The following is a 16636-nucleotide window of genomic DNA, read 5'->3' as shown; positions in this document are numbered from 1 at the left end:
CAAGAAAAGTACGAAAGTACAGCAGACTGAAGGATTCCGTAACTTTATGAAACGCAGTTGCCACAGACATGAGGAACAAAACCAGAAAGCCAATTTTGGATGATGGTAAGGTCTAAACCTAATATCAAAACGCCCCAAAAATCTGCCTACTATATTAATTCTTGAGACACCCATGACAAAGCATATGTCCTTGATAGAACTAACCCTCTTCCTTAAAGAATGAACAGATTTTTTTATACCCAATCCAACTTAAAACATTTCTGCTTTACTTAAAAAAAAAAAAAAAGTTCTCATGTCATTAATTCATTGTCATCTTTAATTTTCTTTATGATTCTACCAACTTCTGAACCTTCCCCCAATAGCTGGCTTATTTCTAGTTAGAAAATCTCAAGCTCCATAAGCAACCTCCTTCAAACTCTAATCCTCTAAAAATCCAGCCAAATGTTTCTTACTCTTGGTATTGAGCAAAAACAAAAGAAACATTATGTAACTTGAGTCCACTTGTGCTGCTCTAATAAACTAACCAATATACCAGTTTAAAACAGTGTAGACTTAGTTACAAAAGACTTTTAATACAAACACACGTCATAGAATTCTAAAATTTTATGTATTCATCTTTAGTTGTTTAAATTTTGAGAAGGAAAAGATGCCTCTGACTTGCTTTCTCTAAAGTGACAGGTTTCCCTCTTGGGAATTCTTCAAATTAATCTGCAAAAGTATTCCTTTTTTTAAAAACTGGTTTTCCTTTCTGCTTTTCTGCATTTATGCTAGCATTGAGTATTTACAAAAGACAAGCATACTCTTCAACATATTAAAATAATTTGTGTAGGCAATAAACATATCATTTATTTTAAAAGAAGAAAACTGATGTACCTTTTTCTCACTTACTGCCCAGAACCAATGCTACAAAATCTATATTAGGCATCATGTAATAAAGTACTTGGCAGAAGCATTATGTTATTACTCTTGTTCAATAGCTGCCAACATGAACATCAAGCAAAAAGCAGTAAGCAAAGCAAAGGAAGAATAAGCCACAGAAAAGAGATAAACATTTTTATTATTATTTTACATTTTGGAAACAGTTTACATATCTATTATTTTCACCTGTAAATTTCAAAATCCTTTCATTTTCCATCAGGAATACAAGAAATCTTACTTTTCAATTCCATCCCCTGTGAAATACTAAGAACAGAAACTAATCCTTACAAGGCAGATAGGAACAAAGCCAAGGCTGAAACTTAAAGGAGTTTCCTATTCCTGGTATTAAAGCCTACTAACTAGCAAAGAATAGAAAGAAAAGCTTTATAGGAAGAGCTTAAATTACCTTTATGGAATAAGACATTTCTCTCAACCACTCAGTTATTCTAACCTAGTTCTATAATCTAATCTAGTTTTGGTCCCCCCTAAAAGAAAAAAATTAGTTCTAAACTGGCAACAAATCAAATGAAAAATATTCCTTTGTGTCAATATAAATTATAGGACAACAAGAGGTGGTAGTGCATGTTGGATGTTTTATGGAAGGAAAAAATTTAAGATCATGTAAATGAAATTTTAAAATTCAACATTGGGGTTATCACAAAAATACTATTAGTTCTTCCCAGGAAAAGAACTGATTTACGCAATTTTTAAAATGTTATTGCTAAACTAGCTTTATAATGCTACTAATTTCAAAATTTTATTATGAACACCAAAATTAACAATAGTGGCTTTTGTATAACAAAAAGCACAGTTCACACTATAAAACGGATTAGGACTAGTGAAAGTTAGGAGACATGTTTACAATTCCTACATACTTCTTGAAAAACTTTTTTTAAATGCAATTTAAATTTCAAGTTGTGTTTTACAAACTCAGCCTAGTACTAAAGGTAGTTAACTAGGTGACAGAATTCTGGGCCTATATTCAGGAAGACCCAAGTTCAAAAACAGCCTTCACACATACACTATAAGTGAGACTCTGGGCAAGTCACTTAACTTTCTGTTTGCCTTAATCCACTGGAGAAGGAAATGTTAAGTCACTCTAGTGCCTTTGCCAAGAAATCCCCATACCGTCACAAAAAGTCAAACACAACTCAACAACTTAACAACAATAGTACTAAAAGAAAAAGCTTAATGACACAAACCAACAATTCAACCTGTTTTTATACACTATCACTTATATACATGGCAGCATTGTGAATTTGACAAGCAAGTGGTTCTTGTCAGTTTAACTCTGCTGCCGATGTTCCAGGAGAAAAATTTCATTTCCAATATAAAGCCCAAATAATACTAATTGAATAGTTCCTTACTACTCCAAGGAAAATGGGAAAGGGAGAAAGGAAGAAGTGACAAAAGAAGGAAATGTAAATTCAAAGAAAAAAATCTGAAGAAAATGAAAAGTGAAGAGTACAGTGAAGACACAAGCAGAGAAAGAAAAGAGGGGCAGACAACAGGGAATGATTCCTAATATTTCTATCATTCACTATGAAGAATAAAGTTCCCCTTTCCCCAGCCACCGCTGCCAGCCAAATAATCTCTGTTACAGAGACAAAAAGTGTCTTAGTGAAAAGAATACCAAACTGCACCTAAAAATTGTTGGGTTTAATTCAATTTAGGCACTTAGGACTAGACCTGTAATCTCAAGGAACTCTTTGGTATAAGGAAATTTGATCTACTAAAGAAAGTCTGGTCTTTCTTTGCCATGTTATAGTCTGAGAGATTAAAGTAGGCAGGGTCACACAACCTGTAAGCAAGGGAGGCAATATTTGAACCCAGATCTTTTCACTTTTCACTTGTGAATTTCAGCAAAGGTATTAATTTGACTATTTGGCAACCCTGTGGCTTCTACCAACCAATGCTCAAGGGCATCAGAAACCTACTATGAAAAATGCTGTAAGAGTTTTCTTATAAAAGTTATGAGCAAAATTACAAGTTTTAATTTTGAACATGGAAGTATTAACTGAGTATTTATTGCCAAACTGAGTTTTCAGAACACAGGGCAGACCCTTAGCTGTGATGAGGCCAAGTGACACAAGGGAATGTCAAAATCAAGTATGAAAGATGCTTCAACAAAAATTAGTTAACAATTATCCTATCAGCTGGAAGAAACACTATTTTGAGTACATGACCATGGAACAAAAGATAAAAATAATGAATCTTGGAGAAATTACTTGATCATAATTGATTTTTCCAGGTTAAGAAAATGGCTCTAAATCTATAATCACACCTCCTATCCATTTTAATGAATTTTCTTCCTCCTTCCCCATAGTTCTAGGAGGTCCTCTTCTCTGCCTAAACCATCTTACCCAATCCCATGACTTTCAATAATCTCAATACAGATCTGGCCTCAATCACTTCCCAGCTGTGTCACCCTGGGCAAGTCACTTAATTCCCACTGCCTAAAGCAGAAGATAAGGGTTTAAAAAGAAATAAACTTTTTTTTAAATTAACATAGAGAAAGGCCTCTCAGATCTAATTTTTTACTTCAACTTTGCTCCTGACATCCAGTCCATTAGTTCAAAAGATTACTAGTTGTCTCCAACTGGATATTCCATGAATACCTCCAAATCAATGATGCCCAAATCTAATCTCGTTTTCCCCCAAAACCTATCCTTCTTTTAATTATGTCTATATTTCAAAATATGATTTCCATGATTTATTGCAATCATGATTCTCTCACTCATCATGATTTAAAATTTCAGTTATCTGGGACCATCCACATCCCATCAGTTGCTTAGTAATGTCAAGTTTGCTTTCATGACTTCTCCCATAGTCCTCTCCTCAATACTTGCATAATTATTTGTCTCAAAATGCCAAGTCAAATTTAAAATTATTACCTCCATCCTAGTTTAGTTATTTCTGCATATCCTAGAGGCAGATAATGCTTCTGATTTTGATATTATTATCACCTATTCTACTTGTCTTTTCTAAACATTAGCACTTCCCAAGTGCTATAGCCACATTAGCAGGAAAAATCATAAGAGATGGAAATGTGTCTTTAGTCAGGTCATCATCACAGTGAGATGGCAGTTAAGGCAGGGAGTTGAAGCTTCTGTTTATATAATACCATCTCCAGATGAGGCACAGTGGTCTTTCAAAAGTGGGTCAGGTCAGAATAGGGCTTCGTTGCTAGAGTTTCCACTGACTAATCAATAGTAAAATAAGTGTAAACCATGGTCAGGGTTATATACATCTATATATCAGTCTCTCTATCACACCTCACCTAAAGGAAGGACATGTCATGAAATACATCCTTACATATTATGAATGTATTTTCTAAACAAAAAGTAATGATCTTAAAAAAGGGATATATTTACTTAATCTTAACAAGATGCTTAAAGAAAATTTAAGAAGGCAACTAGGTAGCTCAGTGGACTCAGAGCCAGGCCCAGAGATGGGAGATCCTGGGTTCAAACATGACCTTAGACACTTCCTAGCTATGTGACTCTGAGCGAGTCACTTAACTCCCCACTGCCCAGCTCTCATTACTCTTTAGCCTTGGAACCAATATTTAGGATTACAAAGTAAGGGTTTTTTAAAAAGAAAACATTTTTTTGAAATGTTTAAGTCATGCTTTCTTAAAATTTGAAAAGTCCCAGAAAACCTAGGATATAAAAGTAATGCACATATATACTGTATGTACATACACCCATAATGTATAGATACATTTATGTGCATATAGGAACCCCATCTTCAACAACAGTTTCTGACGATGATGAACTAGAGAGTGTCCAATACTGTGTTGGGAAGATAGCAAGCATTTAATAAATGATTTTTGACTCAATACAATAAATGTTCAATATAACTAATGTGGTATTATTCTCAAACATTTATAATCAAATGGACCAAAACATACGTTAAAAAATGTTATTTTCAAACTTAATCAATACCTCTTTTCCTTCTATAAAATCCTTTCTTTTCCATTGATAGCTCACCTTCCTCTTTCCTCTGTCCCAACTAATATTTAACACTTTTTAGACATTAGAGAGGTAAACTAGGGGATGCAATGGATAATATCAGGTCAGGAAGTCAGGAAGACCTGAATTTAAATACAGCTTCAGACACTTTACTAACTATGTAACCCTGGGCAAGTCACTTAACCCCATTTTGCTTGTTTTGCTTCTATAAAATGAGCTGGAGAAGGAAATGGCAAACCACTATCAGAGAAAGAAGGATTTGAAGGGTAAAACATAAGAGATTTGCCAAGAAAACACAAAATGGGGTCACAAACAAAATATTATGCATTCAAATTTTAGTTAAACAGCTTTAGAGTGCTTACCTTTTCTTAGAAAAATAAACCCTTACCTTCCTTCCATCTTGGAATCAATACTGTGTATTGTTTCCAATGCAGAAAAGCATTAAGAGCTAAGCAATGGGGGTTAAGCGACTTGCCCAGGTCATACAGCTAGGAATTGTCTGAGGCCAGATTTAGACCTAGGACCTCCTATCTCTAGGCCTGGCTCTCAATCCACTGCCCCTTAAAAAGCTGGTAAAATAGTCTCATCAAAATATTAAAAACTAAAATATAGGAAAAACAAATGCACAATAAAGATAACAAAATGTATTTTATTACCTAACATACTTGTTACTTTCTAGTTCTAAATGTCATAGGATTTTAGAGTTAGAAAGGAATAACTACAGTCTAACTCTTTCGTGGGATAAATAATATCTAGTCAAACCATACATAGATTATAGGAAAGAGCACTTGATGGCAAGAAAGATCTACAACTCTAAAGCAGGCTCCAGTATATTATTTGTAAAATAAGAATAACAACTGTAATACCTACTGTGTAGAGCTGATAGAAAAGAAAGTACCTTTAGCAAACTTTTAAAAACTATATAAATGCACTTCCCAGCTGTGTGACCCTGGGCAAGTCACTTGACCCCCATTGCCTATCCTTACCACTCTTCTGCAGTGGAGTCAATACACAGTATTGACTCCAAGACAGAAGGTAAGGGTTTAAAAAAAAAACAAACAAAACTATATAAATGGGAATTACTCTTATAAAAATACAGTTGACGGAAAATGGAGGTTAGAATTAGAACCTATGTCTCCAAAAATTCCAGACTGGATATTCTACTATAACTATATCTTGTATGTTCTATGAGGTTTTTTCGTTGTTGTTTCTGACTTCTGCAAATTGCAATGGAGGGAGTAAAAAAAAAACCAAGCAGCAAATCCCTCCTTCAGGTTGAGACATCTATTACTCTATGGGTATTAACTTGTCATAGCCGAAGATTAACAAATCTTTAGCCAACTAACTGTATATAATGCCTTCTTTAAAGTTCAGTTTTTTAAAAATTGAAGATATCAGCAGGGGAAAAAATCCTGTTTGATAACTTCTTAAAACAAAATAAGTCAATATATATGGTTGAAGAAAAGATATTTTACGATTCCCTTTTCTTTTTGCTTTCTTTAAAAAGACTAGGTTTCCCAATTCATCCAGATGGTAAATGCATTGGCCTACTCACAGGCCAATCCCAATACTGATCAGAATGAGAGCAGTCAGGCCATTTTCCCTTTCCATTGATGAACATATACTATGGCATACCTGAGAACTCACAAGCTCACAGTATCCCCTAGCCCCAACCTATTACTGGGATTAAAGGTGTGTGTCACCACTGAGCTATCAATTTGTTTCTCAAAAGGTGCTAAATTAAATCTCCCTATTTTCTCCACTTAACCATTAATTCCCTTCACTTAAAAATATTTTATATACTATGTTAGGACTATACCTATCCTTAAAGTATTACAAAAATTTCCCCATACTAAGGGAATGTGCCTCAACTGTGTAAAATAAAAACAGTGGATCTCCTAAGATTACTTAAAAATAAAAAATTGTAAGTTTCATTTAGCATTATATAAGCAACTGAAGCACTTTGCAACCTGAAAGCAGACAGTACGCAAGCTATGCAGCTTTCTCCACCTTAGATCTATAAGTATGCTTGGTCCCAATTCCATGAACAAGATGTCCTCCTCATCAAGCCATTTAACTTAGCCTTGAAGATACCCAGCATGCCTCTCCCCTCTGACTGCAAGGATCAACTCCACCTAAAGCCTTACATTATAGAGGGCAGAACCTCGACTTCCCAGCTCACTCCACTTTGTATCTACAGCTCTGTTTGGTCTCAATTGTATGGAAGAAGGAGTATATCACCTGCACTATACACATCTCCTCCAGCTTCTTCTAGATGTTATCTTCCCCTGATTAAAACTGTAAGCTTCTCAAGCACAGGAATTGGCTTTTTCTTATTTGAATACCCAGCACTTAGCACAGTAACTAGCACATCCTAAGATGTTTAATAATTGTACTGAATTGAATTTTTTAAAACAGCTATTATCATCATCATCAACAGGAAACTAAAAGAATTTTCATTAGTATCTTCTCCTCTACTGAAGGGCTTTCAGAAACCTGGAATAGTAGAGGAATTTTATCAGATCCCATGCCATTTGCCACAGCCACTATACCAAGAAATAAGAATCTTCCCTACTTATCGATATAGGCTGCACTATGACTTCAGTTAACCCACTGTGTGAATGGTCCAAATAGAAGAGGACCACTAGAAATTGTCTGATATAGGGTTTACATGAAGTCATGGAAAGAAATCTGTATTCTAAGCAGTAACATCAATAATGCTTTTGTAAAATATCTATGTACTAGGGAAGAACATTCAAACTATTTTTATAATACAAATGAGTGTTCTATTTCTTCTAGGAAACTATATCTATTGTTTTTCACAAGCTACTTGTAATGAAAAACCAATCTACAGTTAATTCAGCTGAAATGGCTTTTTATTCTTCCTCCCTCCCCTTTGTTTAGGGACATCTTGTATAAAGACTTTTTATCATGTACTCTTTCTAAGTCAAAGCACTTGATTGATACAGGAGAAATATGAGTGTCAGAGAGATGACTAACTTTTTTGCCCACGGTTACTAACTAAGCTGTTAACCAAAACTGGATCAGATCCCAAGCCTTCAGACAATGAGTCCACAATTCTTTCCACCCATACCCTGGACCCTCCTCTACCTACTGAACAGCTTAACAGCTTAAAAGCAACAACCCTATGTTTAGAGTCAGAAAACCAAGGTGTTGATCCAGCTTTGCCAGTTACCAGTTGAGCTAATTTGAGCCAAAAAAAAGTCAATTCAACTCCAAGCATTTGGTTTTTGAAGTAAAGAGATGAGAGCGTTGAGAAAGGAAGAAGTTGGATAGGTTGCTGTCTTTAAGGTTTCTTACTATATCAGTGACCTTACTATATATTAGTCATTTACTATGGTTCTGCTTTATCTTTCTCCCCGATCTCAGGATTGAAGCCATAATCTCTTCATGGATAACTCTCCGGTTTCTGACTTCTTTCCTAGACCCTCATGATCTACACACCTCCAGTTATCTGATAGATTTTCCTTCTAATATATATGCCATCACCTCAAAATCACAGGTTATTTTCAATACCAAGTTGATGTTTTTTTCCTACCATTCATCTTGCCTTGTAGCAATAGTCTTTCTGCCTGACTGTTACAAGGTCCACTATTCATATCCAGAACTAGGAAACCTAGTATGCTCAATTCCTTCTCCTTTACTTCCATCTTCAGTAATGTCAACAAATCCAAGTATCAGCATCTGAAATTTGTTTAAGCAGAATCATATCCCTTATTTTGCCATCAAAGGACTTACTAAAGTCTAAATCTGGCTTACCAGCCATGTGACCTGATTTAAATCACTTAAACTGTTTACCTCAGTTTCCTTATCAGCAAAATATGGACAATGACAATAACACCTATAAGCTACAACTGTTTTTGCTGAATTGTTTCAATCCTGTCAACTCCTTGTGACCCCATTTGGGGCTTTCTTAGCAAAAATACTGAGTGGTTTGCCATTTCCTTCTCCAGCTCATTTTATAAGTAAGGAAACTGAGGCAAATGGGGTGAAATGACTTGCCCAGGGTCACACTGTAAATCATATTATTCAATCTCCCCCAACACTAAAAAGTTGATCATGTTACCCCCTTTTCCCTTTCACAGCCAAACTCCAAGAAAAAGTAATTGATACTAATTGCTTCTACTTTTTTATGTTCTTATTCGTTTTTCTGTCTCTTCCAATGTGGTTTCTACTCCCATATCTCAAATCAAACTGCTCTCTTCAAAGTTGTCTGTGACCTTTCAACTGCTAAATCCAATGTCCTTTTTTTTCCAGTATTCATCCTATTTGGAGCTTTTACAACTTTTGATGCTACTGATCACAGTGTTATGGCCTTCCCATTTCATTCACAGGTTGACTTATGACATTCCTCTCTTCCTCTTTCATCATTTCTCAATCTCCCTTGCTCATCATTAATTTCCTCCTCCCCACCCCCAAATATGCATGTCTCCCAAGGTTCTATTCTGGGCCTTCTACATTTTCTCTCTTTAGTCTCATCAGTTCCCATAGGTTTAATTATCATTTATTTGTATGTAGATGACACCCAGATCTATATATTCAGCGCTAATTTTTCCTAAACACCAGTTCTATACTTCCAAGTACTTGCTAGAAATCTTCACTTGGGTGTCTATTGACATTAAGTTCAACATGTCAAAAATGGCAATCCACCTCCCCAACTCCATCCCCAACTTGCTCTTCTTCTATTGCCCTTTTTCTGCAAGAGGTTTTAAAAGCTTCTGTAATCTAAAGTTTCACTCAGAGATACATTTTCTGTAATATTATTCCCATAATGTGGTGGAAAACACACTACTTGAAACTGAAAGGTAGGAGTTGAATCATCCTTCTGTTACTACACAACCAATGGCAAGTTACAGTACTTTACTTTCTTAACAGTAGTTTCATCATCATAAAATGATGGGAACTGACAAGATAACCTACAAGAGTCCTTCTAGCAACTGTGTAACCCATGAACTCATATCACTCCTGTTCCTTCCCCATCCAAAACAAAACAAAACACTTTTTTTTTCCTTCTTGAGGACATCACCATTCTGTTGCCTTGGTTCGTAACCAAAAAGTCATCTTTGACTGTTTTTCTACCTTCACTACCACACTAGTTCATACCATCATTATACCTAATTAGTTCCCCTGCCTCCAGTCTCTCCCTTCCCCAAAAGTGCTTATTCCCCTCCCCCACTACCAAAAGGCCAAAATACATACAGCTAATGCCTTAGCCTCCCCAAAAAATAAACCCCATTATCTTCATGTTTAACCTTTGTTTAAAAAAAAAAAGTCTCTCCCTTCCCCAAAAGTGCTTATTCCCCTCCCCCACTACCAAAAGGCCAAAATACATACAGCTGATGCCTTACCCTCCCCAAAAAATAAACCCCATTATCTTCATGTTTAACCTTTGTTTAAAAAAAAAACAAACACAGCAATAAACCATTTCAAAGGTTCCTATATTAAGCCTTTCCATAGGTGGATTTAATAGACTGAATCTATTTTCCCCAAACACTTACTATACCATTAGTGTTTTTTAAAAAATGAACTAATAACTAACTGTTCCCCTCAATAACCCAACTCCTACTTCCAACCATTTTTTAAAACAATTCCATCATGCCTCAAATGTGCTTCATCTCTGCCTCTCAGATGTCTTGTCTTTTCAAGATCATTTTAAATGTTACAGTCATCTGTGAGGTCTTATTCAGGTCTCAGCTTCCCTATCTTTAGTACTTTCTCTCTCCATAAACTAAGTAACTATTTTTTAAATTCAATTGTTATATACACTAGGTATTTAAATCTTAACTAAAAGGCATGGAATAGGCAAATGTTTATCCTAAAAAAGTTTTAAATCACAAATGCTCCAAAAATCACACTAATTTATACCACAATCACCAATCCACATGTGTTTTGGGTTTTATAAATAACTCAATTGACCCTGACAATAACTGACTAGAATAAACTGAAGAAGGGTACCATCATCAAAAGTAAAAAACAGCTATAAAGTTAAATAGAAATTGTTTTCTTACCCTTTACGATCCCTCAAGTGCTTTGAAAATTTGATGGGGGACACGGGGGTAACAGGCTTTACTACTATTAATTTTCTGTATTTCTTTAACATATTTCAAATAAGTAGACTAATGTTACTAATAACAGACTTCTCACTCCAGTCTAAAATGTCTCTGATGTCACTTCCAAAAAGAAGCCTAATTCTGTTCTCCCACACTAACACAGACTACTAGCTTTTAAGTAAAGGGTTTTACAGAACTCTAAAAAGACATGTAAATTTTAGCTGACATTACTATTTCACTCCATAGGTTTTGCTAATGCTGCCAAGAAATCCTAGTAGGAAGCATGGTAAAACTAAATAATTGAAAAAATAGAACTAAAAAAAACTCCAAAGAAGAGTTATAACTCTCAAATACATTCTTTGCAGGGATGGAAGAAACTGGATTAACAAGTATCCAAACCTTTAAGACTTTCACAATATGTCGATTTGTTTTGATTAATTTTTTTCTTGTTTTCCTTTCTTGAGACTCAAAGAAAAATCTCAAAAACAATATAAAAATGTAAGTTATTGATAAAATTTAGTAATCAAATTTTTTTTAAATGCAAAAAGGATGGCAGAATGCAGGAAGCAAACAAAGTAAAATAAAAAAGTAATTTTGAAAGGGATTGGAGAGAATGAGGAGAAAAAGAATATAATAAAATATATAAAGAAATGTGGAATGTAAGCATCTACTTATGTTCTGTTAAAACTAGTAATCAAATTAAGTCCAAAGGTCTGACAAATAAAAGAGCATTATATTAGAGGAGGAAAGAGTGAGCAACACTTGAAGTTTTTCTATTAACCAAAATTTGGGTCTTAGAAATAAAACCCCAAGGAATCTAGTGTGCAACTAGGTGGCATAGAGGATGGAGTGCTCAATATGAAGTCAAGAAATCCTTAATTCAAAATCCTAGCTCAGACCTTCACTAGTATTCGACCCAGGGCAAGTCACTTAATCTTGGTCTAATTCAATTTCATCATTTGTAAATATATAGATATAGATATAGATAGATAATATAGAGATAATAGGGCCTACCTCCCAGGATTGGTTTTTGGGAATCAAATGAGATAATATTTATCAAGAGCTTTGTAAACTTTTTTACACATTTATGTAAAGCTCTTAGTAGCAGTAAAAAATTCCTGAGTAATAATTGGATTTTTAATAAACTTGAACTACCCAGGCAAAAGAAATTTGACCAATGCCTGTGGTCAACACTGCAATTTTGAAGAGAGTAAACAAATAGTGTCCTGTCCATGCTCCAAATGTTGCCTTCTGAGCGAATATCCTGTAAATCACTAACTCTGACATAAGGCTTAAACCAAAAAAATGCTGACATTTTTTTCTGTACAAAAATTTCCTATACTAAAAATGCATAATTCAAACTTTAGAGAATCAGTAGAGAAGAAAAAGAAAACATTTAGCAATATTATATCTAGAATGAGGGGGAGGGAGGATTACTAATTAATGAAATCAAGCTTCTTGATAGAAGTTTGGGGAATTTTAAATTTTATTTGAAAGATAACTCCTCCAATCTATCTAGTCTTTTTTTAAATTTTGAAATGGCCTGCTGATGTACAGTACTTCCTGGCAAGTATTTTTTTTTTTAGCCCAAATGAAATAGATTACATATTTCATGTATAATTATATTTAAGAAAGCACATAAATTGCTATGCACAGGGACTAAAAAAGCAAATTGCAACAAAATTAGTTTTTAAAATAAAAAAACTCACCTTATGAGTTGCTTTTCAATAGTGTTAAGTTCATGATATCTATTTTCTTAAGTTTTAATTTACTTTGAAGAATACTTCAGTTACAAAAGAACTACCTTGAAAGCTCTTTCTGAAGAAATATAGGTGCAGTTTTTGTGGATTACCTAAGTAGTAAATGATACTGGTAATGACCAGTGACATCTTTGCTACCTGCCATAAATACCATAATGGTGCAGTAAAACTTCCCCTTACTTTCTTTATTTACAGATACAAGGGAGCCATATTCACAAAGCCATACAGTCCTTCCTGCCCTCCTTCCTCGATCTCTGGATGGTATCAGAAATCAGTTCCTAAGGTTTTTTCTACAGCAGTAATAATTCTCAAAGATGTTTCTCTAATAGCAATGATTTTCTTCCCACAAGAAAGAAGTGTTTTAGGGTATAAGCAGGACGTTTATAAAGGTCAGAAGTTCTTCACCTTTTCTCAAAGCAACTTTATTAGCTAGGTAGATACTGTGGGAATTATTGTCTTTACCCAACTAATTTAATGGCATAAAATTTATACTGTGAACTACTCGGCGACAATTTAAATAATAAGAAATATTTTTTAAGGCTCCCTAACTGTTAACTGATAGAAAAAAAAGGCAACTTTCCAACAGATCCCTTTGTCCAGACTAGTATTACTGGGCAATATCTTAGGCAATATTTGTACCTGCAGTAGTATCAAATACTCCAGAATTCTATACTAATTAGTCTGAATTACTAACTAGTATATTTACAATGCAGACAAAATAAGCTTTTGCCATTCCACATAAAATCTGAACAAGGTAAGCCTAATCTAATTCACTACACTTTTTATAAAACTCTGTCCTAGGACTAATAGCCTAATTCAAAGTCCTTGACTATAATAAGTATAATTTGACACAATTAGAGCTAATACCATACCAGCAATTAGATTGCCTGGGGATTTTTTAAAAAATGGTATCTAGCAAATAAAAAAACCTAAATTGCTAATAGAAGAAAAATAAGTGCTGAAAGCATTTCCTTATTTACTTTAAATTCATCAATAAGCCCACAAAAACAACTTACAAGTTTTTGCTTTTTACCAATTTAAAGTCAATATCAGACTTTAAAGAAATTTCATTTTAAATACAAAATGTTTCCTAATAAGAAATTTTCACAGGTTTAATGACATTTTAAAGGATTTTATCCTATCACAGCCTACTAATTTATTTTTAATAGTTTATACATTATTTCACAACATCTAGGCTTTTTAACTATTAAATGTCTAATTCATACTTCTAACAGTTTCACTTTCAAAGCCCTGGCTCAAGTACATTTTTCCTGCTTGGATTTTTTTTGTTTTTGTTTTTGTTTTTAAACCCTTACCTTCTGTCTTGGAGTCAATACTGTGTACTGACTCCAAGGCAGAAGAGTGGTAAGGACTAGGCAACAGGGGTCAAGTGACTTGCCCAGGGTCACATTTGAACCTAGGACCTCCTGTCTCTAGATCTGGCTCTCAATCCACTGACCTACCCAGCTGCCCCCCTGGTTGGATTCTTATGGAAGAAAAATATACCTGAAAATCAAACACACAAACCAAAACAAATAAAAAACCTTTCTTTGCACTGGAGAATATTTGTATTGATTTCCAATGATACAAATTATAAAAACCGTTTTAATCTTGTTTTAAGTCCAAGACTGACTACTCAAAACTTTTTTTAAAAAACTACTCAAAAGGAAGAAAAAATATAATACCAGTAGGACATTAGAAGGACCTACATATCATCTCATATTTTTGAACTAAGAGTATGTTGTAGTCAAATACTTATCTTCTAAGATTAAAGAAATTAACAAATTAAGTATACTGGTCTACAAGTGGAATATGAAATTTCCTTTCAATGTGAAAATTTTTCAAAATGTTTTGAAATGTTATACCATTAGAATATGAATATTATTGGTTTTCTCAACAATGTCCAGAACACGTTCTTTTCCTCAACTGCTTTTTCTCCTTTCACAAAAAAAGATGATTTAGAAAATAATTTAACAAGGATAGTGAAGGTCTAACCATTTCATCTAGTTCATTTTTTTTTGTAATACATTCACTTTGGTATCAATTACCAAGTTAAATATAGATTAAATGTATAAAAATGTTTTTAAAAAAGTTTAGAAACATCTAAATAAGCATATCCATCAAAAGTCATATTCAGTAAGACCAATATACTATATGTTAGGGGAAAAAATCTGAATTTAAAATCATAATGTGGTGCTCAACTCATGTTGCCTTCAAAATACAAAAAAGCTGAAAAAAAATTTAAACAGGGTAAACCAACTTTTTAAAGTGTGTTACCTACTTTAAATTACTTTATATTTTATACAAGTACCGTATAACTAAAATGGTACAATGGTGATGAATGTTGTAGAAAGAATGGCTCAGAAAAACAAGAAAAATTTCCTAATTTTGTCTAGAAAATTAAATAACTATTTGAAACATATATTAGTCCTTCAGTCCCGTCCCATTCCCTCTCCTTACTTCCCCCCTCCATTACTGAGAGGTGCAACCTGCTAAGTATTCATCTAATCATTCAACAAGCACTTATTTTTAAATAGCTACTACATGGGTAGCCACTGTAAATACAAATACAATAAATGAAAAACCTAACAGAATAGCAAGAGAAAAAGGAGCCCACACAATCAAAGATTTGGGTTCTGCTATATCACCCTATAAAAGGCTTGAAAATAAGAATACTGCGAGAACTAACTAAAACAGGTTAACACAATACCTGTACATTTCATTAGTTTTCAGAATTCTCCCCACCAAGCTGGAGAGTCACCACAGCATAGAAGAGGAATAATTCTAAGAGCAGCTCTCATCAAGTACATGAAACTTTTATACGATATTAACAAGTTTTGTGTCAATGACTTCCTAACTTCAAGAAAAGGCATAATACCTGCTATAGACTCTCAAAGTAGAATTTTAGAGTTACCTACGAACAAGCAGTTTGTATTACTAGTTTATATAACCACCACCACCAACAAATTCCTGATCCGGTAACACTTAAAAGATTATGTATTTCAATACTAATTCAGTTAAATATCACATCTATACTATATGGCAACAGTGACCCCCCACGATTATTACTTGCTGTATGTTACAACAAAAATGTGGCAGTACTTGGAGGGGAGGAAAATAGAAAACTGACTTCCTAAAAAAATGTAAAAATGGTTAATAGGCAAAGCTAAGAATTGGGGGAAAGAGTTAGGAAAATCAATTGTTAAAGCAAAATATCTTCCCCCTACTCCGTCTTACCCACCTACGTGTGCCACGAGGACCACCTCACTAAAACATTTTGACAGCCAGGAGTTTCCTGAAGGTGAACTGCTCGTCAGTTTAAAACAAATTATGCGCGAATACAGCCTGGACTTTCATGATTCTGTTTGTTTCGACCTTCAGTTAGGCCGAGATACCTTAAAAAGAAGCTTCCCCAAGAGAAGTACTAAGAAAGCAGAGCCCAGAGACCAAAACTGCAGAAGGCAAGTGTCCTGGCGAAAGGCGGGGACCCCAACTAGGGGCCTAATTTGGCAGAGGAAGGTGCACAGAGTGTTCCAGGGTGGGGGTGGGGAATAAAGAAAAAATAGTTTAAAACGAGAAAGAGGGGGATAGAAGTGGGGTAGATTAAGACATTAGGTGATTCTCTCCCCACCCCCACTTCCCCCGAGAGGGTGCGGGCGGGGGAGGTGGGGAGGGGGTTCCACGGAGGGGGATGGGGCGGGGTAGCCAGTGGCCCGGTGTGTCGAGTGACAGCTCGGGTCCCCAAGCTCGGGGCTGGCTGTCTGCCTGCCTCCCTCACCCCCTCAACTTACTTCTTTCTGGCTCTCTGGAAAGGGGAAGCGCCATCTTTGCGAGGCCGGCCCCGAGGTCTTTTGTCTGCGGCTGCGGGGCTCGGGGCCGCCGGGGCTCCGGGCTCCTCTGGGGGCGGCGGCGG

The 16636-nt window shown here is 35.0% G+C and overlaps 1 protein-coding gene across 1 annotated transcript in view; it reads right to left on the bottom strand.

Annotated features, from left to right (window-relative positions):
* The window catches only part of KMT2C (lysine methyltransferase 2C), a gene marked incomplete at its 5' end in the record, with an annotated part of 335980 nt that extends 319344 nt beyond the window's left edge, over nt 1-16636 (bottom strand). The window contains one exon of the mRNA XM_044678960.1: nt 16515-16636. Within this exon, the coding sequence (XP_044534895.1) occupies nt 16515-16636 (122 nt within the window). The remainder of the gene's footprint in view (nt 1-16514) is intronic.

Source organism: Gracilinanus agilis, chromosome 5, assembly GCF_016433145.1.
Source record: "Gracilinanus agilis isolate LMUSP501 chromosome 5, AgileGrace, whole genome shotgun sequence".
NCBI lineage: Eukaryota > Metazoa > Chordata > Mammalia > Didelphimorphia > Didelphidae > Gracilinanus > Gracilinanus agilis.
The sequence above is the reverse complement of the archived record's forward strand: the minus strand, read 5'-3'. Positions and strand labels throughout refer to the sequence as shown.